The 25,681-nt window shown below is 37.0% G+C and overlaps 1 protein-coding gene across 4 annotated transcripts in view; it reads left to right on the top strand.

The window, feature by feature from the left end:
• sema3bl (sema domain, immunoglobulin domain (Ig), short basic domain, secreted, (semaphorin) 3bl) overlaps positions 1-25,681 on the top strand; it is an 86,569-nt gene that overhangs the window by 18,241 nt on the left and 42,647 nt on the right. For all 4 annotated transcript variants that reach the window (XM_036135420.1, XM_036135414.1, XM_036135405.1 and 1 more), the window contains exons 2-3: positions 11,587-11,747; positions 19,720-19,779. In XM_036135420.1, the coding sequence (XP_035991313.1) occupies positions 11,587-11,747; positions 19,720-19,779 (221 nt within the window). The remainder of the gene's footprint in view (positions 1-11,586; positions 11,748-19,719; positions 19,780-25,681) is intronic.

Here is a 25,681-nt window from a genome sequence, read left to right as displayed (position 1 = left end):
GTTCAAGAGATACCTTGTATCGTCAATAATCCAACAGCATGATGTGGACAACAAGGCAAGGCAAGTTTATTTGTATAGCACAAGACAATTCAAATTGTTGGATATAAACAGAACATAAGAAAAGAAAACATTACAGAGGAAAGCTTATTGCAGTGGAAAAGTAGCAGCAGGTCAAGAAAAGTTGGACTACAAACTTAATCTAATGAATTTTCAATGAACTGCAACAGGTTGAATTGAACATTAACATTCAAAGGCAACTCTAACCTTGGTTTAAATGAACTCAGGGTTTCAGCACTTTTACAGTCTTCTGTGAGTTTGTTCCAGATAAGTGGGGCATAAGAACTGAATGCTGCTTCTCAAATTTTGTGGCTGGTTCTGGATATGCTGAGTAGACTTGAGACAAGACCTGAGGGGTCTAAGAGGTTGATACACTGACAGCAAGTCTGTGATGTATTTAGGTGCTAGGCCATTCACTGAGCTATAGACTAACAGTAGTATTTTGAAGTCTATTCTCTGAGATACAGGGAGGCATTGTAAGGACTTTAGAATAGGGGTGATGTGCTCTACTTTCTTAGTCTTAGTGACGACGTGGATCAGCTGCAGTTGTCTGAACGATTTTTTAGCAGACCTGTGAAAACACCGTTGCAGTTATCAATTCTACTAAACATAAAAACATGGATTAGTTTTTCGAGATGCTGCTAAGACATTAGTCCTTTAATCCTGGAAATGTTCTTTTTCATTTTTTTTAGATGCATTGGAAGTTCCAGGTCCATCACTACACGCAGATTTCGGACCTGATCAGTGGTTACTAGATGAAGCAGCTGCAGCTGTGTACTAACTTTTGATTGCTCTTCCATTGATTCAAAAATTATTACTTCAGCTTTGTTTGGGTTTTGCACAAACATGCAGGGAACACGAGGCAAATTCAGAAATACAACAATAAATCCCTTCAGTCTATGCTGAAAGATGACATAATTGAGTAGTTGCAGCTGAACTAATTCGGCATATAGAAGGTGCTCAGAAAATATCACATTAGATTCAAATAAAAACCCAAAACCCAGAACATGCAAAAACAATAGCATTATTTGAAGCCATAAGGCTGTTAGGCAGATGTCAGTGTGTTGTTTATAACTGTTTGTTTGTTATTCATAGTCAATGTAGAAAATGCTAATTTAAAAGCCAGGTGAACTGTCAAATTTCAAAATTATATAAGCAGCAGTTATACAAAAATGTTGTATGTCTGTTTACAGGAAGGGGATGTTGGAAAGCTTCTAAGCAATTGCCAGGAAGACATTTAATCAGTTTTCAAAATTACTAATAATAGCTGTTTAGAGGAAGAACAGAGGTCAGATTGATGTCTGGAAAACAAAGGGCCCTAAGAGTATTGCTCATCAGGAATGCTGGGAAACTAAAGCACCGTCTACACTTCTGGAAGATCCAAATGATTCTGCATTTGCAGTTTTACAGTGCAATGACAGCTGCACTCTCACATAAACAAACACCCAATGTGCACACATTTACACATACACATTTTTTATTACATTATATTTTGCACATTGTAGAGATATTTGTATTTTAAAAGGGACAGCACATTACACGCAGGGATGTTTAAAAGTCTCTTTTTCCAGTTAGTTATGATGATTTTCCACTGGCAGCTACTGGAGAACAACATTTAAGATCAGAATATTACACGAAACCAATAAAACAAAATACCACGAGAAAGCCAAAAAACATTTTGTATGCCAGAATAATGTATAGTAGCCTTCTTTCAGACAGCTGACTTGCAATGCATCGCGACAGGTGGGGAAGGGGCAGTGCACCATTAACTGCAGGATCGCCATGGTGGAAGACTTCTAGTGATCATATTTCCTAAACTTTATTTGGGGGTCTTTGCCCTACTATATAACAAATGTAAAATAAATAACACTTATTTAGGGTGAACTCCATATTGGCTGATTTAGGAGTTTTCTGGCACATCAATTTTTTTTGTCATTCAATTTATAAGAGTCCTGTTAGGATAAAATTTACATGACTCTGCATGCCATCTAGTGTTAGCAGAGACCCTAAGCTGCATGTTTTTAGACTGTCAAAGCAAATCATAACATCGTTAGGACATCTACACAGAGAATAGAGTACACAAACACAGAAAGGGTGGAAAATAAAAACAGCCGCGGATAAGAGATTCCAGATTAAACATTTCAAACTAATTTGGAGGAAAACTCAAATGTTTGTTGGTGTCATTTTCATCATAACCCATTTCTTCTAATGCTTATTCAGAAGTTTGATTACATTTCATTGTTCTTTGCGTAATGGAGAGATCGTGTAAGCTCCCACATCAAAGAAAAACCGCAAACCGCAGAAGTAAGTAAGATGTCCACATGTCCCTCCGCCAGATCTGACAGGCATCTCACCACGGCAGGCTGACTAAGCAGAACACTGAATAAATTATTGCATAAACATCTTTGCAGATCTCGCGACGGGGAGATGCAAAAGCTTAGGTTAGACACAGTGAAACCAGATGCTGCTTCGCCTGTCGCTTTGGTTTGGCACGTCGGCTGTTTGTGGATGCAGCGTCGGCCTGCTGCCTGCAGGGAAGTGATACACATTGAAGACAGATGTTTTACCTTGGATGCTGTCAGAACTTTGCAGCTATATATGGTCTGCAGGCACAAGATGGTAAAAAAAGACACAAAGGGAAAAGGATCGGCTTGCAAAGGGGAGAGAGTCAGGAAGACATATAGACAGACGGGAGAGATGAAACTACAGATACGGTATTTAAAAACGACTTCAAGAGAAGAGAAAAAATGAGACAGGACTTGAAAGATGAATATACAGAGCATGATGGAGACTAGAAAAAGGGAAGGGATTGAAGGACAAGAGGTGCAGATGGAAAATCAACAGGAGACGAAGAAGGGTTTGTGAGAGGTTAGATGCTGGCGTGAGTTAAGCAGTGAAGTGGTGAGCTGCTGGAGTGATAACAAGCCACAGATGGAAGCTGTTAGCTCACCTTTCCTCCTCTGTTTGGCTGTTTTTGTGTCTGTGTGTGATGTACTTTATGTGCTTACATTCTTGCTTTTGGTTGGAGAGAGATGTGTATATATCAATGAGTGATTTATGAGGTTTAAAGGTGGAGCGGAAGAGGGGACTTCAAACAGGAATCTGCTTATGTATCCAAATGAGTTTAGGATAAATTCAGGGAGATTAATGCTACAACAGATCAAGGATATAAACCATGAGTTTGGTCAAAGGTACACTGAATGTCCTCTCCTTTAAAGGGAAAATCAAAACCCACTTTTTTAGCTCTTAAATGCAGCTTGTTGTTTACTCATAGTCTCTAGGAATCAAGAATCTTGCCATTATGTATGAAATTTTGGTGAGAAGCCGGCTCAAAATTCACACAGATTCACACATAACACACACACAGACAGAAATTAAGACATAACGTTTAATTTAAATTTAACCAACAACACCTCCTGAGAAGTTAAAAAGTATGCAAATAGTCATTAGCAAAAAATGAGGATGTTCAAGTGAATTGATGATCAAGTCAAAAAGGCAGGTAGCCTTCAGTTCACAGGATGGTGTAAAATACTGTGCAATAGCATGAATGTACGGGAAAAACATTCCCACAGAAGTCAAAAAGTGTGCAGATAACAGTTGAATTTAGTCTCTCCTGGTGCCGTGTCAACATTAGGCATGGGCCGGTTTACCGGTTCCACCGTTCCTGTGGTTTAACCGTTTTTTTTCCCACTCGTTTCTCATCTACTTATAAAGTATGCATGTCCATTTACCATCAAATTACAGTCTGTGATTAAGTTGTCTGAAGAGGAAACTTTTATTTATGTGATGTTGTTGGCATAGGAACAAACTCTTTCACAAGGACTCTGCACAAAAACACCTGAGGAAAGAAAGTGGATTTTGTTCAATATAAAAGTAGTATATAACACAGATTATTGTGTAAAAATGTAAGGCAGTCTGACTCCGTTTGAGTTCAGATTCCATCTGCTATGGTGTCAGATGCATATGGAGGTGATTTTGGAGTGTTATTTTCGTAAGGCACCACATCTTCCCATGCCACTGAAACATGCAGCAGATACACTATAGTAGGATGAAGGTTTTAACACTCCATATCTAATTTTTTAAATGTTTCATCAGCTGGAACCTATGTCACAGTGCTTGTGGTGAAAAATTGCTTCTCACAGACTTCTAAAACATACCATGCATACCTGGTGGAGTCTGTATATTTGCAAGGTAACTTTACGATGGAACCACAGCATTTAATTAACGGCTGAGGTAAATAAATAGATTATCCAAAACATTTAGCCATGGAGCCTAATCTTGGCTGAACTCTGACTATGTTCTTTATACACAAACATTTAGTGCTCACATGATTTTTTTTTAAATATTTAAAATAGGGATGGAAGTTATTGATTAATACATTTATCTAAAGCTGATTGAGCTTATCCATCGACAAAAGACTAATTGAAAAGTGGCCATTTCCTTAAAAACCCTAGTTTTTTCTTGTATCCAGAGGGACTTCTTTTTATAACATTTATTCTTATTTTTAATTCAGCAATTTTAATATGCTGAATTTTAAAAGAGGCCCATCGTGATATTTTTACTGTTGATCATGCCACCTGTATTAACTACTAACTGATTAAACACAATTTATTTATTTTTTTATCACCCATTATTAAACTGGGACATATATATTCAATTTAACAAAACAGGAACCCATTAGATTACTGAATAGAAACAAATACGTTGAATAGAATGACATATATGAATCACTAATAATCCCCAGAAAATCCTTCACCATCAATCGTGCTTTTGGCATCATGCCTTTGTCTATCATGTTACAATTTTTTGTGTAATCCTCTCCGCCTTTTTTGTCATCACATCCTTGCCTTCTGAGCACATCAGTGTGTTTTGGTTGAGAAGTTGACTCTGCTACCCCATGCAGCCCGGCTGAAAGAGAGCTATTTAGCCGACAACTTAAGGAGCTTGTTGAGTGTTTATATTTAAAAACAGAACTGTATAAAGAGCCTTTTGCGTCCTTGTCATCATTAACATTGCAAACATAATCTCACTCCGGACTCCGTTTGGACCACTTCATGCTGCCTCTGCCGTTACTTTTTTCTCTAAAACTACTGTGGTCTAGCTCTGTTCAGAATGACTGGCAACGCCCTCTACTGGATGGTGGCCAACACTGAAAGAAGATCAGTCAACGCGGACGTTATCAGTTAAATTGGAATGGAACAAACATTAATCTAATTAACCATTAATCAACAATTAATTGAAAGTCAATTATTTGTGTGCATCCCTAATTTGAACACAATACTCACAGTGGGTTAAGAAAATGATTACTGTGAAACAAAATGGCTTAAGCTGAATTCAAAGATAAGTTACAAGCTGATGTACCACATAGTCTATCTTGAGACTTGTATTCAGTCACTCTTTTATTAAGATGCTTAACCAGATAGAAACCAGATCTAGGTAATTAAAATGCCAACAGCAATACTGTATTCGTGTTTGAAAATACTAAACTCCACTCTTAGATAGAACCTATCTTCTTTTCCACGTGGTCTCGTGTGTATGGCCACAAAGAAGATATTTATAGGCATCTAGGATTGGTCTGTAAAAGCAAACCGAGGTTTTACTGGACATACCTAAAATTCATAGTCTGGATGTGAAGGTGTACAATAATTTCCTAACAATTCTGATAGCACATTTATTCATACAATCAGCAAAATATACTTGATATAATATGATTGGAAAACATTAAAAAAGCAACACTCAAAGGGCTGTTAAACATAAATGCAATAAGAGATGATAATTCAGTGACAAATCTTCAGCATCTAAGACAAAGTAAGATGAACATTTCTTTCCTTTACTATCTTTCTGCACAATACCTATTTTAACTCTCAGTCCTTTAGGCAGCACTCTGTCTTCTGGTTTACTCTATAACATTTTCTTAGTCCTCGTTATTTTCTGGCTTTGTGCTTCTCCTAACAGCCACTTTGTCTTTCATTTCATTTCATATATAAGCTTTTCTCTAATTTTATGTTTTGGATTTGTTATTGTTTTCACCGTGCCCCGTTATCAGAAGTTAACATTATATCAGAAGTTATTAACGTATGATTTTTTTTCTTCTTCTTAAAATCCCAAGCTTGGTCACTGTGGTAATATTCATATTTATTTATCCTTGCATGATTTTTTCTTCTACATTTGACCCATGCCTTGGGAGCTGTGGGCTGCCACTGTGTGGTGCCCAGGGAGTGGCTATGGGTCTTCTTCAAGGACCCAGTGTGGCAGGCTATGGAATTTGAATCAGGGAATTTTGCTGCCTTTTGAGGGTGCAAGTACCATTAAGCCACCACTCCCCATGAGTTGACACACGTGGAAAGCTTGATAAAGTCCCTATTTGCCAACAGTTACAGTGCCTTGCAAAATTATTCCTACGTCTTGAAGGTTATCACATTTTGTCACAATAAAACCAAATAAAACATAGATCCATTTTATTTCCTTTCATAATTGTGCACAACTTAATATTGGAGCATTGCATTAAACCCAAAAAAAAAAAAAAAAAAGAAAAAAAAAAACTGTGGCTGTAACATGGCATGATTTTAAACATTCAGTGTATATCTTCACACAGAAAGTAAGGAAATCTGAGTTTGGATAATTGTTTCTTTGTTTTAACATGGATTCTTATAGATTGTGGTTTTAGTATTTGTGGGATTAGCAGCAGAGTTGAGTATGTGAGCCATACCACTGTTAAACTTTGCAAATTCTATCTCCCAGTGCCAATTTAGGTGGAGGCAGTGTGATCGTGTGAGATGGCATTTTCCTCCTTGGGTAAACAAGGCTTGTTGTCATTAGAAGCAGTTTCATTGTCAAGAGACATCAACATTTGATTTAGAAGCTAGTGGGAATCCTGTATATCTATAGTCTAAGACTGATTTTTTTCTAACTGTCATCCAAGATATCAACACTTGCTCATATAGAGTGGAGTTTGTCACAGACTATCACCAGAATTAGGGAGGGTAGAGGAAGGAATGGTGTGTCTGCCGCCCTGACCTTAATCCCATTGAACATCTGTTGGATCAGTGTGGCTGTGCAGTTTGTACCAGAATGACCAATAAAACCACATTGACTCGTATCAAATGCTTTTGAAGAATTGGATGTCATCTTACAGCAGTGTGAGACCAGGCTGAGACAGATGTGCCAGGCTGCTTTGGTTTTTTTATGCTTTTCCCATGCACTACTGAGACCGCTGTTTGTTAAATGGCTAAACTGTTATATTGCCACAATATCTCGTTTCTTTAAACTTCATCCAAGCCAATAAATGACACCGGCAAGAGTGAATAAATATAAGCTGTATAGATTTCTATTTTCATGGGAGCAACACTCATACCCAACTTTGAAACTCAGCACACAAATACGTTTTCCTTACAAATGTGGCATAATTTCAAGAGAAATAAACAGTTTTTACAGCGGTATAATATTTGTTGCCAAGAAGCACTGCAAAAAATAAAATAAAATAAATAAATAAAAAAAAATACCAAACAAAATTTTCCTCACTCTTTCTGCTATATTTACTTTTACAAGGCACTGTATACCCGCATAACCCTTCTGTTAATTGGCATTTGCTTGAGTCATATCAGGTGGTTGGATAGAGGTGCATGGCAGGTCGCTAATACAATAAATCATTGGTTCTAAAACAAGCAAATTGACTTGAAATAAATTTAATAATATTAGCTTGCAGGCATAGTAGGATGTATGTGGCCCTGTGTGGAAGTTCAAAAGTGTGAGAAATAGAGATCTCTAACAAAAACAGATCCAGTGTGTATGCCTGCAAAGCCCCAGTGATGGACAAGGTTTGACAGGGTCTTCGAGCTTCATTCTGTCAGTACGCCTCCCCGGGTGCTGAGTGACTCAAGCCCCATTCTCACCATCCCCGTGTTTGCATGAGCATGTTAGCCCGGGTGTACTGGGTTGAGTGAGAGGGAGAGTGATGAGAGACGGGCAGAAAGCCGATTCAGACCCGCAACTCCTTTGGCAGTCCCTTGACATCTTCTCACAAGCACCTTGTGTCTTTATCTTGACGGAAGGAGAAAGAGTCAAAGTGTTAAAAGGTTAAAGAGAAGAAGCGAGACAAATAGATAAGATTGAAGAGGCAGATGTGAGACATGCTTGTGACAAGTACTGGTTTTTCGATGATTAGAGGAGACCCCTTGTGTCTGTCTGAACTTAAAGGCACCTTATCTTTACCACACCTGCAGAGCTGTTAAATAAAATTTTTGAGACTGAATCTGCTTCTGGATTAAAGTTCCCTTCATACTTTGACTTGAATAAATTATCATATTTCTTAAATTTTTATCTTGACTTTATTAGTCATTCAAAGTTTAGATGAAATATTTATTTTTCTTCATTTGTCCCTCATATTTTAACGAGAAGGATATATTCATGGTGTGGATTAAGGGGGTAACCTCAGAGTTTCTTTACCTAATTTTGTGAAGTGGCGAAGGATGAAAGCAGATACATCTTTTGCTTTACTATATAGTTTCCCTGAAAGTTGGTGAGCTTTGTCGTTACAATGTTGAATCTGGCCTCTGATGTTTTGATTTAAGCAGAAAGATGCATTTCTTCTGTTTCAAGGAGCCCCTTTTCCAGAGAGTAAATATATATCAGGAAACAAAGAATATCTCTTTGCAATATAACCATTTAGTTATTTGCTAATATCTCTATTAGCAAATAACTAAATGGTTATTTGTTAATATTTAAAGCAACACCATGTAAGTTTTGATCCAAGTCTTAACTTAATTTGAGATATATTGAATATTGAATATATTCAGGTGAATATACAGCACTTGGTGCATATCGACCCTGCATGTGTGCATAATCTAAAATAAAATAAACATAAGATGTGACACTTACCTGATCAGACATACTGTAGTTTTGGTTCTCTGATGTAGGATTTAATCTAGAGGGGTTAATGTGGCATTGTCTTTACAAGTAACTTCATGACTTCTCAGTCTGCTGTTCCAAAGTGGTCTGACCACAATTTTGGCTATAATGGAATCGCCATTGAGATGTACCAGTAAGACTGTAAGGCTAACAGATAAACAAGAGTCTGCCTTCCCAAAACAAATGCTATTATCAGGATTTGGCCTCCACGACAGCCTTGAAAGGCAAAAAAAATCTTAATTTATCCAGGATGTCATGTAAACAAGACGCTCTGTGACATCTGTGACCTGGAGCAGAGCACTGATGGACTGCCTGATAATGTTGTTTCACTGTCAGAGTTTGGTTGCGAGAGCTATCTGCCACAGTTCACAGTATAACACACACACACAAACACACACACACACACACACACACACACACACACACACACACACACACACACACACACAAATACCCTACAAAAGGCAAAAAAAGGCAAAAGGCAAATTTATTTATATAGCACAATTCAGTACAAAGACAATGCAAAGTGCTTTACATGATTAAAATATAGCAAAATAAAACAGAATAAGAGCAAGTAGGAATAAAATATAGATAGAAAATAGAACAAAAAAGTGGTGATTCAGTTAACTAGGACAGTTGAAGGCAATTTTAAACAAATGTGTTTTTAATCTTGATTTAAAAGAACTCAGGCTTTCCGCACTTTTACAGTTTTCTGGAAGTTTGTTCCAGATAATTGGAGCATAGGAACTAAATGATGCTTCTCCGTGTTTGGTTCTGGTTCTAGGTACGCAGAGCAGGCTGGAGTCAGAAGACCTGAGTGGTCTGGAGGGTTGATTCACTGATAACAAGTCTGTGATGTATTTAGGAGCTAAGCCATTTAAGGATTTATAGACTAACAGAAGTATTTTAAAGTCTATTCTCTGAGATACAGGGAGCCAGTGTAAGGACTTTAGAACTGGTGTTATGTGCTCTACTTTCTTAGTCTTAGTGAGGACGCGGGCGGCAGCGTTCTGGATCAGCTGCAGCTGTCTGATCCACTTTTTAGGCAGACCTGTGAAGACACCGTTGCAGTAATCAATTCGACTAAAAATAAACGCATGGATTAGTTTTTCTAGATCCTGCTGAGACATCAGTCCTTTAATCCTAGAAATGTTCTTCAGGTGATAGAAAGCCGACCTTGTAACTGTCTTTAGATGCTTTTGGAGGTTCAGGTCTGAGTCCATCACTACTCCCAGATTTCGGGCCTGATTAGTGGTTTTTAGCTGAAGCGACTGAAGCTGTGTGCTAACTTTTGATCTTTCCTCTATTGGTCCAAATATTATTACTTCAGTTTTGTTTTTATTCAATTGGAGAAAATTTTGGCACATCCACGTATTGATTTCTTCTAGGCATTTACTCAGTGCCTGAATTGGTTCATAGTCACCTGGTGACATGGTGATGTATAGCTGTGTGTCATCTGCATAGTTATGGTAGCTGATGTTGTTATTTTTTATTATCTGGGCTAGAGGGAGCATGTAGATATTGAAAAGGAGGGGACCCAGAATGGACCCTTGGGGAACCCCAAATGGGATTTTTGTCATCTCTGATGTAAAGTTACCTACTGATACAAAAAAGTCCCTGTCCTTTAAGTAGGATTTAAACCAGTGGAGAGCTGTACCAGAGAGGCCGACCCAGTTCTCCAGGCGTTCTAACAGAATGGAGTGATCGACAGTATCAAATGCTGCACTAAGGTCCAATAGTACCAGCACGGTGGTTCTTCCACAGTCTGTATTTATATGGATGTCATTAAACACCTTGATAAGGTACAAGCTCACCCACATGCAGATCACATACTGTAACACAGGTGGGACGCAGTGCAGGAGTGAAATCCGGATCCTGATCCAAATACTGATAAAAATATTGCATCGACCACAGAATAGAATAGAAACAGTTTTCAGATTTTAGCTGTGGTTTAGAAAGGTCAGATCAGAGACTGTAAGTTGTAACTTTGAGGACATTGTTAATGTATGAATAGAAACATTTAAGCTTTGAATTTTCAGTGATGAAGCTTATTCCAGTGAAAAAATTAAACAAAAGAAGTTATTCTAGCTGTAGCTTTAGAAAAGTTGGACAAAATTACTTTAGATCAGAAATAAATAGCTTTTTTTAATTACAAATAAAAACAATTAAGTACTGTGATTTTATGCTTTCTGTATGTTTGTTAATGTCTTATGTAATATTTCCCTCTGTAATATTTTTCTGTTCATCTACAACACTGTGAATCTTCTTGTTACTGAAAAGTGCTATATAAATAAACTTCCCTTGCCTAATACATTGATAAAACTGAAAACAATAAGGGATAATGCTTGAAGGACCATCTGGAAATTGTTTTAACACTTCATACTTAACTTCATAACCCTGAAAACGAAGATGCATCATATGTTGAACTGAGCTTTTAGATAATTGCATCCATGTCTCTTCGCAAAAGCTGAGAGCATGTTTATGTTCCAAAACATGTGATGTGAGCATAAAATAATGCTGCATCTCAAGAAAACCATTCAGGTGATGAAATGTATCTGTCCTTCCTTCAACCATGCCACACTAATTGTCACTCCTAATTGTTTTGTTATGTTCTCTCTGCAGACCTGCTGTCCACCAACAGGTCGTCCGTCTTCAGTGGCCATGATGGCCAACTCTCTCTCAGTGCTGTCTTTCTTGATGAGTATCGTGATCGGCTCTTCCTGGGAGGCAAAGACGTTCTATACTCTCTCCTGCTGAGTCCCGTCAGCAGCGAATCCAAAGAGGTGAGGTTTGAGTATGCTTTAAACAGTCACTGTTGAAAATGTTTGTACATATCAAGTTTTCTGCAGCAAAGATTGATGTAGCATCGTATTGGATATTTTCATTGCATATTGAGTCACATATTTATATAAGTTGCAGTCATTCTGCAACTGGTCTCAATCTGTAGAATGATGATATATGAGTAATGAGACACTGTGGGTTCAGTTTTTTTCTTTCTATGCTGAACATCTGTTTAAGTGTACTCTACTATAAATCATGCATAAATAGGGTGTGTGTATGTGTGTGTGTGTGTGTGGGGGGGGGGGTCAAACTTGAGCAGACATATCATTTTATATTAGTGCGGTTGCATCATGGGTGAAATGTGGAAAATATTAAACAGGTCACCAAAAGATCGTTTTTTAGATAAACAGCAAAAGATGACGGGATTGCAAATTTATATGGTAAATTTATAGCAGTCCACCAATGCTTACTTTACTCAGTATATACAGTATATATCTTGGCATTACTCTGTCTCACTCAATGAATAATTGCCTTCTAGTCTATTTCATGATAGATTTTATCTCTCTCTTCCTTTGCCAAACATTTGTATCTTCCCAATGCCTTAACAGCTGTAAAGGTGGAGCTCCTCATAAATAATTTCAGTATTTATCAGTTACACACATAACAGCAAAGACACCTGATATATCCGAAAAGCCGGAATCCTAAAATACTCATCATGTATTACATTATTTCATATCCAAAGACTTGCTGTCAAGACAATCTATAGAAGCCAAGACAATGCAGTGATGTAATATTTTAGCATTAATGTTAAATAAACTTTAAAGAAAATGCCTTCAAAAGGGTTCAATTGGTCTGACCATTTAAAATTTCATCACCAAAAATTTTAATGTATACATTATTGAAATTGCGTCTGATAGTCCAACACAAAGTAGTGCATAACCAAGAAGTTAAAGTAAAAGGATGCATGATTTCCATTTTGTTTGTTTTTATTTATTTTTATTTTTTTTTATTTAACTCCGAGAAGCGCAACATGTTTTGTACTCGGGTTATACTCTGATATCTCTAAATAAAGTCTAGTGCATAACACACCTTGCTAATGAGTAGAGTCCACCTGGGTGGAATATAATCTCAGTATAAATGTAACAGTTCAATGAATACCTCAGAGACAGAGAACATTTATGAACAAAGAGAATCAAGAACACCAGGAAACACAGCTAACAGAGAATTTTCTGGAGAAATAAGAAGAGCTGGGTTATAAATGCAATAACTCAAAGCTTTGAAAATCTCATTGAGCACTGCCCAATCGATCCTCCAGAAGTAACAAGGAGTATGGCAAACTGAGATTCTACAAAGATATGGCTCCACCGAAGGTGACTGGCCCAACAATGAGAGCATAAAGAACAGCGGCCAAGCAGCTCAGATGGGTGGTAAGTGTGGCCGAAAGCTAAAACTGCTCATCCCCACTATCATATGTGGTGGTGGCAGCATCAGTTTACATAGATGTTTTTCTTCAGTAAAGACTGAAGCTGCTCAGAGTTGATTGGCAGAGCTCAATACAGGCCAATACTGGAAGAAAACGTGTTAGAGGTTGCAACAACCATGAGACAGGGTCAGAAGTTCACCTTCCAGCAGAACAACAATGCTAAGCGAACGCCAGAGAGTACCATAGAATCACTTTAGATCAAAACATATTTATGCATTGGAATGGTCCATTGAACAAATACAAATATTACATACTATAGTGAACAATTCTTATCACATGTAAGACAGTGCTCTAATCTTGTTTGTACCTGTGGGAGTGGTGACCTGGTGGTTAGGGAGTCAAGCATGAGAGGCTGCCAAAGTCAATAGTTTAAAACTCAGTCTGTCACTCTGAGGACCTGAGTAAGACCCTTAACCACAGCTTGCTCCCTGTGTGTCATTCAGTGAGGCAGCCCGCTATTCCCTAAGGGATGGGTTAACTGCAGAGACAAATTTCCCCTCTGTGGAACTATAATGGGACATGTTTATTTGTTTTTTTATTTGCCTCATGGATGAGAAGATTGAAATGTAATTAGGTACTACTGGTGGAGTCCCTGAAATAGTACACAATAAACTTAACATTTAATGGCACACACATTTTTTTTCTTTTTGCACTATGTCTTCAGGGTAATGGTTGAGTTCAGTTTTAAACAGGATTTAATTTCACCAACATGTGTTTCTACAATGGTTAAGGGGAAATGTATTGCATATACGTATCATACTGCACCTTACAGTAGTGCAGCCTTCGCACATGTGTTCCATTAGAATGGTTTTTAGTGAACAAAGGTAACTTTCTGAAGACGATATCCCCAGCGAGCTTCTGCAAGGAGCAGAAACAACAGATGCATGAGTGTGAATGTGTGTTTTTTGACAATTATGAAACGTCTTGAATGGCACAAGTTGAATGTGTGAATAGAGAAGTTTAATTCACTGGAGGATAGAAGTTAGTCACTTATATCTGTCTCCTAATTTGTTTCTCTGCCTCCTCTCATGGTGAACTCAGAAAATACCTGTGTTTCTATCAAACTTAGCAATTCTACCTTCTTAAAGAGATTTTTATAATCAGACTGACATTTGGTTCTGTTTATGTACAGCCAAGCTTCAGTAGCTACTGCAGCAATGCTACAACAGCACAACTTGCTGTTACAGGAAGTTAGAAAAGTAACATTTTAAAACCACTATAAGTAATCGTTTTAAAGCTGTTCTATTGTTTATGATTTATTTATTGATTTTTATAATGGAGCTGCCATTTCAGGGAAAAAAATACTCTCACTGTTTTGGTACCAGAAGATATTGATTCAATACTCACAAATAATATCTAATAACACAGAAAAAGGAGAAAACAACAACATTGTTCACAAGTCAAGAAATACCCTTCTTATAATTTATAAGAAAACCAAACTTAATCCTATACCTCATTGGGAATGTTTATATAATACAGTTCCTATTCCCCATGCTCAAATGTATACACTGGTATTTGATTTTAATAACTTTGGTTATTGTAGCATAAATAATATGTAACGTGTTTCTTTCCTGGGCTGTAGCTAGGATTTGCTGAGGCAGATGTCTTATACGTTTCTGCAGGTTCAGACCTCTGGTTTATTTTGCCCAGTGTTTGGTTACGTGTACTGAATAGTGTACGCTGTGCTACCTTGGTGACTCTGGTGATGGCATGTGTTCTGGCTCACTTACTGTTGCTCAACTCAACAGGAATCCTTTTGCCTGAAAGGAATACAGTATTACAACTGGCGTGTTGATAAAAGCAGAGGGTGTGATGAAAGTTAAAATCACTCCTTGGAGACCGCATTTCTTATTCTTTGAGTGAGTTTTAATGGTCTTAGTCATTCAGTCCAATATTTAAACCAAACAACATTTTACCACTGTTGCAACTTTATTCATCACAGTCTCAATGCACAAATCTAAAAGCAAATAACATGTTTATTTTGTCCAATTTTGTTTCAGTTTTTGCAATATTAACAAAACTTAAACTTAGTTTTGCCTTTCTTGTGATAAAGTTTATGCTTAATTTGCAGGATTTTATGTGCGAATGGAGTGTATTAAACCTTTGGCAATTGTCATAGCTGTGATATTGGCTGAATGTTAAAGTATTGTTTCTGGATCCTCTGAACTTTTCAGTATAATTTATTGACAGCTGCAGATTAAAGTCAAAGGACAGTGTGTTTTAATGATGTGTCTGTGTCCCACTCTGGAAAGATGTCAGTAGTTAAAAAACTATCTCTAAATATTCAAGTGTTAATAATAATCATCATCCTTATTTTTCATTGCCACATACATTCAAATAAAACTTATTCTTTGCATTTAACACATCCCTTAGGGTGCAGTGGGCTTCCACTGTGCAGCACCCATAGAGCACGCCCTGAGCAGAGCGTGTCAGTCTCTGGGAATCGAACCCAGAACGAAATGCACAATGCTCTAAACACTAGGCCATTACTCCCTAGATTAAGGTAACATTTAAAATAAAATTGTACGTTTTGGAGGCAGAGACACAGTATGATGAATGAACAAGAGTGGCAGGTGGAGGTTGGCTATACTTCCTAAAGTGCGCAAACTGAGAAATTTAAACAATATGGAGTATTGCAACACACTGACTTACACCCCTGGGATCTAAAATGGGGGCAGGGTGGATTTTAACCGTATATTACTATTAGTAAAACACGGCAGGTCAGAGTTTGTAGTGAGGCAAGCCTATGATATGCTGACACATTGGTATGAATTATTCAGGATCATGGCAAATAAAGATCTTTAGAGATGTGATCCATTTGGATGACACCTCATTTTAACTTCATTACGCTCGACATAAAACACATTTCTAATTGCTTTTCACTGTTGGAAGAAATCGGCTCATTAAAGCAACTGTCTCTGAAAAAAGTACCAGAGGCCAACTTATCCAATGACTTTCTCCAATATAATTATGAAATAAGAGAATTGTGGCAAATCCAAATTTCAGTTTAGACATTGAGCAGCAGTCTACATTTCCCAAAGGTTTACCATGCTTGGAGATGTATATTAAAGTGCAACAAGTATGAAGCGTCATTCAGGCCATCATTAAAGTGTTTCACAGGAAATTGGAGGAACAGAGGCATAACAAATTTCATTAAAACAACAAAATTCATTATAATGAACAGATAAAGCCACATTCCAACTTTATTGGCAAGTTGCCATTTAACAGTAATGCTTCAGTCCAGATTTGAAGGAGCCAACTATGTCCTAACATCTTTTGTTTTCAGAATGTTTTTGCCGAAGCTTAATAGCATGGAAACAAAATGCTGCCTTTCTTTCTTTGGTTATAAACCTAGGAACATTGGCTGAAATGTCTCTGATGAACTGAGGTGTCCACATGGTTCAGAATTTTAAAATTAATCATTTTACAAAGAAGTTGCCAGTGATGCGATTTAAGGACTGGTGAGACATGACCCATTTTCCTAGAGTTCATCGGGACTCAGCAGTGTCTTGAAGGAGCTGCAGCCATCTGGATGAGATGCTCAAAGAAACCGTCACTATAGTCTAAGCTGAGAGTTTCACTGAAAACTGGCATTGTTTTATGGTAGTAATAGGCTGATTTAAGAATAGACTTTATGTAGAATCAGTCTAGTTAAGGTCTGATCTTTAACCATGTATTTTTGAGATGGAAAAATAGAGATTTCCATCTTTTCTGCATCAAGCTGGATGGAGTTCACCTCATGAAATCATTGTTTGGTTAAATTCATAACTAGCAATGATGTAAGCCTATCATCAACCTAATCTGAAAAAAAAAAATTATACTTTCTACTGTGTAAAGTAATTATTTAAACAGTCTCTGCAATATCACTGTGGCTTAGGCAGCTTTTTTGAGTCAGAAAACAAAGCATTGTCATAAAATTTATATAAATTACAGTTTGGTTACTACTGGATGTGTAATGCCAGAGCAGACAGAGAGCAAGATATTCGAGCCACAAGGCTTTCAATAATCTGGCACTATCTGTTTGTAAGTGTCTGGTATATAAAGGCGGAGGAAAAGGTGGAGGTGATGAGCTTTATTCCAGTGTGGCTGAGGTAGGCTGATCCTTAATGACTGCATGGGGAGGATGCAGACAGACAGACAGACAGACAGACAGACAGACAGACAGACAGACAGACAGACAGACAGACAGACAGACAGACAGACAGACAGACAGACAGACAGACAGACAGACAGACAGACAGACAGACAGACAGACAGACAGACAGACAGACAGACAGACAGACTGACAGACAGACAGACAGACAGACAGGCCAGAAACATAGCATTATGGCCTTGAAACTTTGTTTGCTTTTCCTGGGTTAGTTTTGTATAAATAGGATTTTTTGGATAAAGATTGTTAAATTATTCCAGCAAAAACACTTTAACAGCTGGTCTAGGTAACAAGATAGGCCTCTAGAGTTCATGAATTAAAGAATAAATGCACTTCACTTTTATATCCTTTTTATTACCTTGGTGGTTTAAGAATACTCCACAGAAAGTTACAAACACAAGCACAGCAACGGAAACAGCTGTGATAATGCTCTACAGCCTCTCAACATTTGGCAATACTACTGTATATGCAATACAGCTTTTATCTAAATCAGCACCCTGAGGCATGTTGGGTTTTCCCTTTTATTATAGACCTGATATAAAGAGCTGATTTTCTTTTTAGTTCGTAATAACCTTTATTGTACTGTTAATGAAATTGAGTAAAATTGAACTCACATTAATAGCATTTAGTTTGACCGAATAACAAAGCATAAAAAATTAGTCTTCCACTACTAATCAAGTGTCTTTGTAAGCTGGTAATTAGTCACGTACATATGTCTATTCTCACCAGTGGATTTTATCTCAGTAGTTGAGCCAGGGTCTACCATTGGGTCTGGGTTTGATCATCTTATATGATATGAATTTAATTTAATTGATTTTGTTTAGGTTTTAAATATACTCATAAACTGAATTTTACCCTATAGGGAAAACAAAATCTGTTAAGACTGATTTCCAGAGGTACACTTTTGAAGAATCCCTTTTAGTGAGCAAATAAGGTCGATATAGTTCCTCTTTGTTTTCAATTGTCACATCGTTCATGTCCATGAGACATAAAGTGTGAATGCTTCAAATGCAGGGTTATATCATTTTAGCTATTCTGATCTACAGCAAGCCCACTGGGAAGATTTTGATGATTTTCATGTTCGTGTCAGAGGATATATAATGTGCCTTACAGTTTTACTGCTGACACGAAGTCCATGTGATTGGTACAAGAAGGGAATGTGGTTCAGCTTTAAGGCCAACAAGGCACTTTACTGCTTCTCATTCATTTTCTCTCTGTCCCTATAGCTGCAACTTGGGCCCTAAACACATGCACATGTTCTCCATGCACATTCTGAACTCAGTCAGCCAAACAAATGCAAGTCTGGATCACTTGTTTTTCCCCCCGCTGGTTACTTTTATCTCAGTTAGCCAAAACAAAGACAGTTTCCTTCTGGACCAGACAAATGCTTATTGTCTTTAGAAGTCAGCACAAAGCAACAGTTTTGCCCATGTCACTGAACTTCAACAGAGGCAGGCTTGGACTTCCCTTTTCAGAAACAGCAAGAATTCAAATAACATTTACAGAAAGCAGTGAAAAACTAGTCTCAGTGTCTGGGGTACAGTTTTCATTGCATGGTTTCCGGGAATCCAACAGATTATCTCACTCACACCCCTTGAAAGGCAGTCTTGGACGTTTACAGTGGGAACCTGAATGATAAAGTCTAGAAAGTTCAACTTTATATGCATTAGCTTTCTCTTTTAAACAGATATCGGCAAGTTTAAGATGTTTACAAAATAGTTTTGTTTTTTATTGCACAATTTTCCAACCTTATCTTTACCCTTGTACAGAGAAAGTGGATTCCAGCCATCTTTTCAGACCAAGGAACAATTAAATATTTCAGCATTAAAATAATTCTGATCCTAATACAGCCTTAATGTTTGTTTCCCAAGAACCACAAATTATCAAACAGAGGTGCAAAACTGGAAGAGAATTTAAAACAAACAAATTTATGCTTCCTTTCAAATTTTTTAAGCCCATTTTCAAAAATGACCTCAGTTAGGAGGTAATTACTGGTGATAGTTTCTGAACAGTAGTATATTGTGTAAAGTTCTAGCAATCCTGTTGTAAAGTTTACCTTTTGTTTATTAAAAACATGTCGTGTATGATATGCTTTGGTAAAGTACTTCAAATTTATCTGAAGTTAAATCTTTTTAGATGAAAATTCACATTTAATGATGCCAAGGCTGTTTATGTGTTTATCTTGTTATCAGTAAGTTGCTTAGCTTCATCAAAGCAATTACATTTTTGCAATATAGTCAAATACGATGATTGTATGATTTCACTGTCATTAGATAGTCAATCATCAAATTCATAAAGTTTATTTTCAGTCTTTACCCTTTTTGTTTGTCTTCCTTCACAGATCTACTGGCCTCCATTACCAGGAAGCAGAGAAGAGTGCATTCAGACAGGGAAGGAACAGGTATGCATTTAAGAGATGCTTACTTCTCTATTCAACATCTTTGAAAAAATTGCAGCTTTTTAAAGTGTTCTTACATCTTGAACCTTTTCAGATTTTTTATGTTACAATCAAAAGCTTTAAAGTACTTAATTGGGATTTTATGTGAAAGAGAAGCACAAAGTAGTGCATAAAGTGGAAGGAAAATTAACGTGGTTTGTTTAAAATTCTCTGGTCATTTGCTTACTTGAAAATCTTATTGGCTGAAACGTTTAAACCACCTATAAGAGTGCTCAAACATCAGATTTTGCTGCCACTAGACATGTTTCCATGAATGTTTTTTTATTTGCATTTTAAAGTATCGCATTAGAAAACATTGATGGCAACTGCAAAATTTGAAACAACTTCCTCAATTTCGAAAAAAAAATTTTTTTTTGGCTTTTCCCAAAAAAAAAAAAAGTTAATGCGCAAAGCGGGAAATGGAAACACATTTGCCGAAAAGTTCTGATGTAGTCACATGACAGATTCTCCACGTCTCCAAATTGCCTGTAACGTTGCCAATACTAGCTGACATGACTAAAACAATTACAAATTGCCCAATACCAACACATTCCTGAAAACCTCTCTTAATGTTTCTCAGATGTGTGATACATTCTACTTCCTGTTCGTCACAGCCATGCGTAATGTTGACTTCAAGAGAAATTATGCGTTGGGAGATTATGCTTTGCAAAACTATGCTTTGCAACATTTTAAAGGTTTGGTCAAAATTCGCAGGACAATTCAATGGAAACATAGCTATTGTGGCAGAACTCCGTCTGATCATGAGTATATGTGTTAACTTTTCACTGTATCCCATTGGCTATAAAGTCTATATCTTGTCTTAAAGTACTGAGAACCTTTCTTCCGGTTTTGTCCTATCATTTATTTTAGGAGCCTGTAAATGTTCAATCTTTACAGACCGTATACTCAACATGCTGCTATATCCTGGCTTACTTGTAGCACTTCACTATATGCTGTACCGTTGACTGTTTGTGTTTACCTGTCTTCTTGCTGAACTTTTAATTTACTTAACTGTCTCTCAATTCTTGTTTCCCACTGAGTCCTTGTGTCTTTATTTAAAAGCTCATCTGTTTTTCAAGGCACTTGGACTCATTCTTAACATTGCTGTCAAAAGCAATGCAAGAGAACCTGAAGTTTTCATAACTGAACTGATTGCGTTGACCCAAGGTGCTGAACAGCTTTCTGCTGACCTCTAAACTGTCTCTAAAGGAACAGCTATATTCAAGAAACCAGCTTGCCTCATAGAGAAAATATTCTGGAAACTTACCAGTTGAGCCCTGATTTTCTGTTATATATGTAATTTTTTTTCTCTCTCTCCAGTATCTTCTTCTTCTTACAGATGTGCAGTCATGTGTAAACGTTTTAAACAACCTCTGTGTTGTTTATTTGGCTTCCAAGGACATTTTAATGTAGTTTTTGCAGAAATTAAAAAAGTGGTATTGATCAACCATTCTCTAGGTTTTGTAAATTCTTTCAGTTTTTTTTTTAATGTTCACAGCTTTTTTTTTTTTTTTTTTTTTTTTTAAATTACAGTTCAGTCCTTGGGCCATGGCAGCACATTGTGCAGTGTTTTAATTAAGTACATGAGTACTGTGTCAGGTTTGGTTAGTTTCGCTGAATGTGATACATCCAGTTCACCAGACAACTCAAAAAAGATTAGTGAGAAAAAGACAAGATTTTAGCTAAGCTAAGAATTTCTTCTTCTTTTTTTATCAAGATTTCACCAATCACAAACTAAGTTTGTCAATGACGCACATAACATAAACTCAATTACCAAACACATGAATGTTATGTTTAAAACAAAATCACTTTATTGAAAGTGTGTAATAGTCCAGTGTCCAGATTAGATACCAGTTATGAACAATTTTGTGAATCGAACACTCTTTTGAGACAAAACTGAATAGCTTTCAGTGTGTGTAAAACTATAGAAAGGCTCGCAGAATCCGTTGATCTGATTTAGGCTATTAAATACAGCACGCCCATCTGCGTATATTTAAGTAAACCGAAGTCTCTTTCTCCTTTTCTTTTATTTCCATCAGGCATGGTTTGTTGTTTGCAAATGGTAAAATTATATTATGGTTTGACCCACGCTGTTCATGACGGTCGTCAAAATTAATGTTGCGCTTTTCAGTTGAACTTTTCCTTGCATTTCCTGGGCAAAAACCTTCTTGTTTCTCCTCATCCCATGACCAACCAGTGAACAGCAGTCTGTTCACATCACATTTCAACCTTACTCAGCTCTGGCCACACTACTTCCTGTGGAGGTACAAAAACAGCCAGCCTGGTACAAATAAAACTGTGATCGAAATGCTCGCAAAATGGCCTAAGCCAAGTAGAGCCAGGCCAAGTGGAGTCCGTGGAAAAGGGAAATTAGTGACCTCTGGCATAGACTGATACTTGAACTAGATAACCTATAGATCCACTTTGATGAAAGTTATTGAGGTGCTGCAATATCTAGTGGTTCAAGATCCTGTTGCCCCTCTACCGCATAAAAATCTTTGTGCTTGTTGTTCAATAGAATACTAAATGAAGCGAATTGCCAAATGACATGAGGACCATGCTAAACTGGACAACACAAATGAAATAAAAATATTATGTTTTTTAACTTGTCGTGAAACTACAAAAATGTTTTGGTGTGGACAAAATGCTTAGGAAACATAAAATCCCTACAACTATTCATTTAGTCACACAGTGAACACACAGTGCCACTTAAAAAAAAAAAGCACATAAATCTTGGCAAGTTGTTGTGCTCACAGCAAGAAGGCTGACAGGTACCGCATCTGGAATAAGTTAGACATTGTGTGCTCTCTGTGCATTTACATATTTGCTATGTGTGTTTGAAGTGGCAGGTGTGTCCAGGGTGTCTTATAGCAGTTTTACTGAGTGTTTCTTACACGCTGATCGTAAGACTTGTGTTGTAGAAGATGCATATGTGCAGCATCAGAGGAGGCACACCACGTTACTAGAGCAGTCTCAGCCTCAGTATTGCTTTACACATCTTATAGAAGAGAAGGCAAAAGGCTGTGCATGTTGATGTCCTTCTGCATTCCCTCACAAAAGCTTTTTTTTGTCAGTTGTTTGGTTTTAAATTGAGGGAACGGGTCTCACACACCTAACACCGATGTGTTACGGGCCATCTGTTTGCTGTGCATGTCTAACACAGACCGAAGGAAGGTTGAAAGGTGAAAGGTTTTCACCTTGTTCTGTTTTATGTACGTGTGTTTGTGTATACATGTGCTTTGAGATGTGATAAGACATTTGGAGACTTAAAATACACTAAAACAAAATAAATGTGGGTTTTAATGGTAATAGTCATTTTAAACACACCATTGTGTTCCTTAGGTCAAAGTTATCCAATGTGTTGTAACCATGTACATGTGTTTACATTCACAAAAATTCAGCAACAGACAAAGTAAGGGCATGCAGTTTGTATCTCAGTCAAAACCTGACAGCTGCCACAATCATTAATCATTGCTGAGACTAATAAAATACCAGGCTGGGGGGAAGGCATTCGGTGACTTCAGTTTAACTTGTTCTGCCTTGTTCTCCCCGTTACATGTTACTCATGGAAGCTGACTGAAAATAAGTTAGGTATATGTTCCTCTTGCTACCGGAGAAAATGAGACATATAATGCAAAAGTAGTGCTTCAACAAAATCCAATATTTGTAAGCAATAACATTTATTTAAAAAAGCTGGATAACCTATTATTTTTTATATGTAATTAGAAAAATACCCTCATTTCTGTGCTTAGGGTTCTCCTGAAAGCACTATTGCTGTCAGCAATCCAACCATTTTTTCTGGTAAAGCCTCGTCACAGAAAAGCTGTTGAGTGGAATTTTCTGTTTTGTTCCTTCTTTGGAAGTTGACTCAATGGAAAATTGTGTTTTATGTAAAAGTCCCCTCACTGCAATATGAGATGGGTAGTTGTATCTTTAATCTGTATATGGGGGGACATGGTTGTGATAAGAGATTTTATTTATTATGATGACAATAAACTTTCCTTTCTCCATGGACTTTTGCATCTTTTCTGCATGCATATCTCTCCAGGTACTCCAGTTTCCCCCACAGTTTAGAAATATGCATGTTAGGCTATGGTAATGGGTGTGATATGAAACTATTTGTCTATTTATTTGTTTTTATCAAAATAAATCAGTAGTACACATCAAAGCAACATTTACTGTTGAATACTTTGTAATGTTGTTTTAATGCCGAAAATGCGGAATTATCCACAATTATCAGCTTGTGTTGCTGATAGTAGTAGTTTGGTCATTGAGTACAACTCTTAGCAAATCCCACTGATTTAGGACATACAACTGAAACATGGTTATGTTGGGTGTGAGGCTGCTTTTCATAAGGAGCAGTGGACAACGGTGACGAATTTAAAGAATTGCCATCAAGGTGTTTATATTTAGAAAAAAGATGGTTAATATTATTGTAAATGCTGAATACAGCACTGTAGCCTACCCAAATGATTTTACAGAGTTAGTATTTTGTTTGGTTTTATGATAGCAGTAGTTTTGGGCATTGGTAAAAATTATCTCATTATCTACCGAAAGACTTTCCAGCTATGACTTCAGTGCTGTCTGGAAAAGCGTCAAATGAACTGGCTCATTTCAGGCTTAACGGCTGCTGAAATCAAACAATTGGGTGGTGTAGTTCATCCAGCTGTGTAGTTGTCCAGGTCTCCTACTCATACATGCGTGACTTTTATGCAACATTTCATTTGTTTTTATGCCTTTTGTTGACATTGCAGAATCTACCATTTTTTATTCTTTTTTGTTTATACTCCAAACTGCCCCCTATGTCCAAAACTGCCTGTATCTGACAGTGTAGTATTCATACATCATGTTTGTGTGCTTAAGCTGTCATTGCTGTTAGTTTAGTGTTTGGCAGGCAGAACTCCAGGGACTAAGGATTTCATTAATGTCGGAAAAAGTGCTTTTCACCTGGACATGGTGACTGAAAATTTCAGCATTCTTCCTTTTGTATGTTTTGGTTTTAAATTAACATTATTTTTGCTGATAATAAATAACCTTATGGTTGCTCCAAATGAGAGACTGACTCAATATAATCAGCAGTGTTTCTTAAGATAGATAACTTGTTATTAACATTGTGATTAGCATTAATGAACTGAATTAGACTATACTGTATTACCCCGGGGAGTGAATCAGAGTGTTTGTTATTGAATCTGAATCTGGTCATATGATTGATTTGTTTGTAACTATGGGTTGGACCTGTTCTCAATTGCCTTGACATTTGTAAAGATTTGGTAAATAAATGTAATGGAGATAAATTATTCCATTTTCAGTATTATACAAATGTTGTTTTGTTTTTATTTTGTTACTGATATATTAAAAATTACTAAACATTGGTAAAGGATAGGAGGACATGCAATCAAGGATACAGATTTCAGACAACACAAGTAGGATGTTGTGTATTGTGTCATTAAATTACAGCCCAGTTGACAGGCTTTATATTTTCATTGCATTGTATATTTTTTTCTAAAATAATCAGATGATTCTTTATAATCACTAAAAAGTCTTTAAAAGCATTGATCTTGATCATCGATGTGCGGTCATGTAGGCAAACTGAACGTTGGTATGGTCTGTGTTTTTTTTCTTCAACTTTTTTACTTTACTAGTCTTTTAGCAGACTCACTGACTTACTTAGTCAAACTTCTACAGTCAAACTTCTAGAAATTGATTGAATGTGGTAGAACAGTTGAATTTCATCAGCGTTAAAGGCTCCGTAATATTCACTACCTGCTGCCCGTCCAGTGTCCAAAACACTTCAGCTCACTGCTGCTTTCCTGCAGTTATAAATCAGGATTGCTGCACAGAAATAAAAACTCATGCAGATATACAC

Source organism: Fundulus heteroclitus, chromosome 1, assembly GCF_011125445.2.
Source record: "Fundulus heteroclitus isolate FHET01 chromosome 1, MU-UCD_Fhet_4.1, whole genome shotgun sequence".
Lineage (NCBI taxonomy): Eukaryota > Metazoa > Chordata > Actinopteri > Cyprinodontiformes > Fundulidae > Fundulus > Fundulus heteroclitus.
The sequence above is the reverse complement of the archived record's forward strand: the minus strand, read 5'-3'. Positions and strand labels throughout refer to the sequence as shown.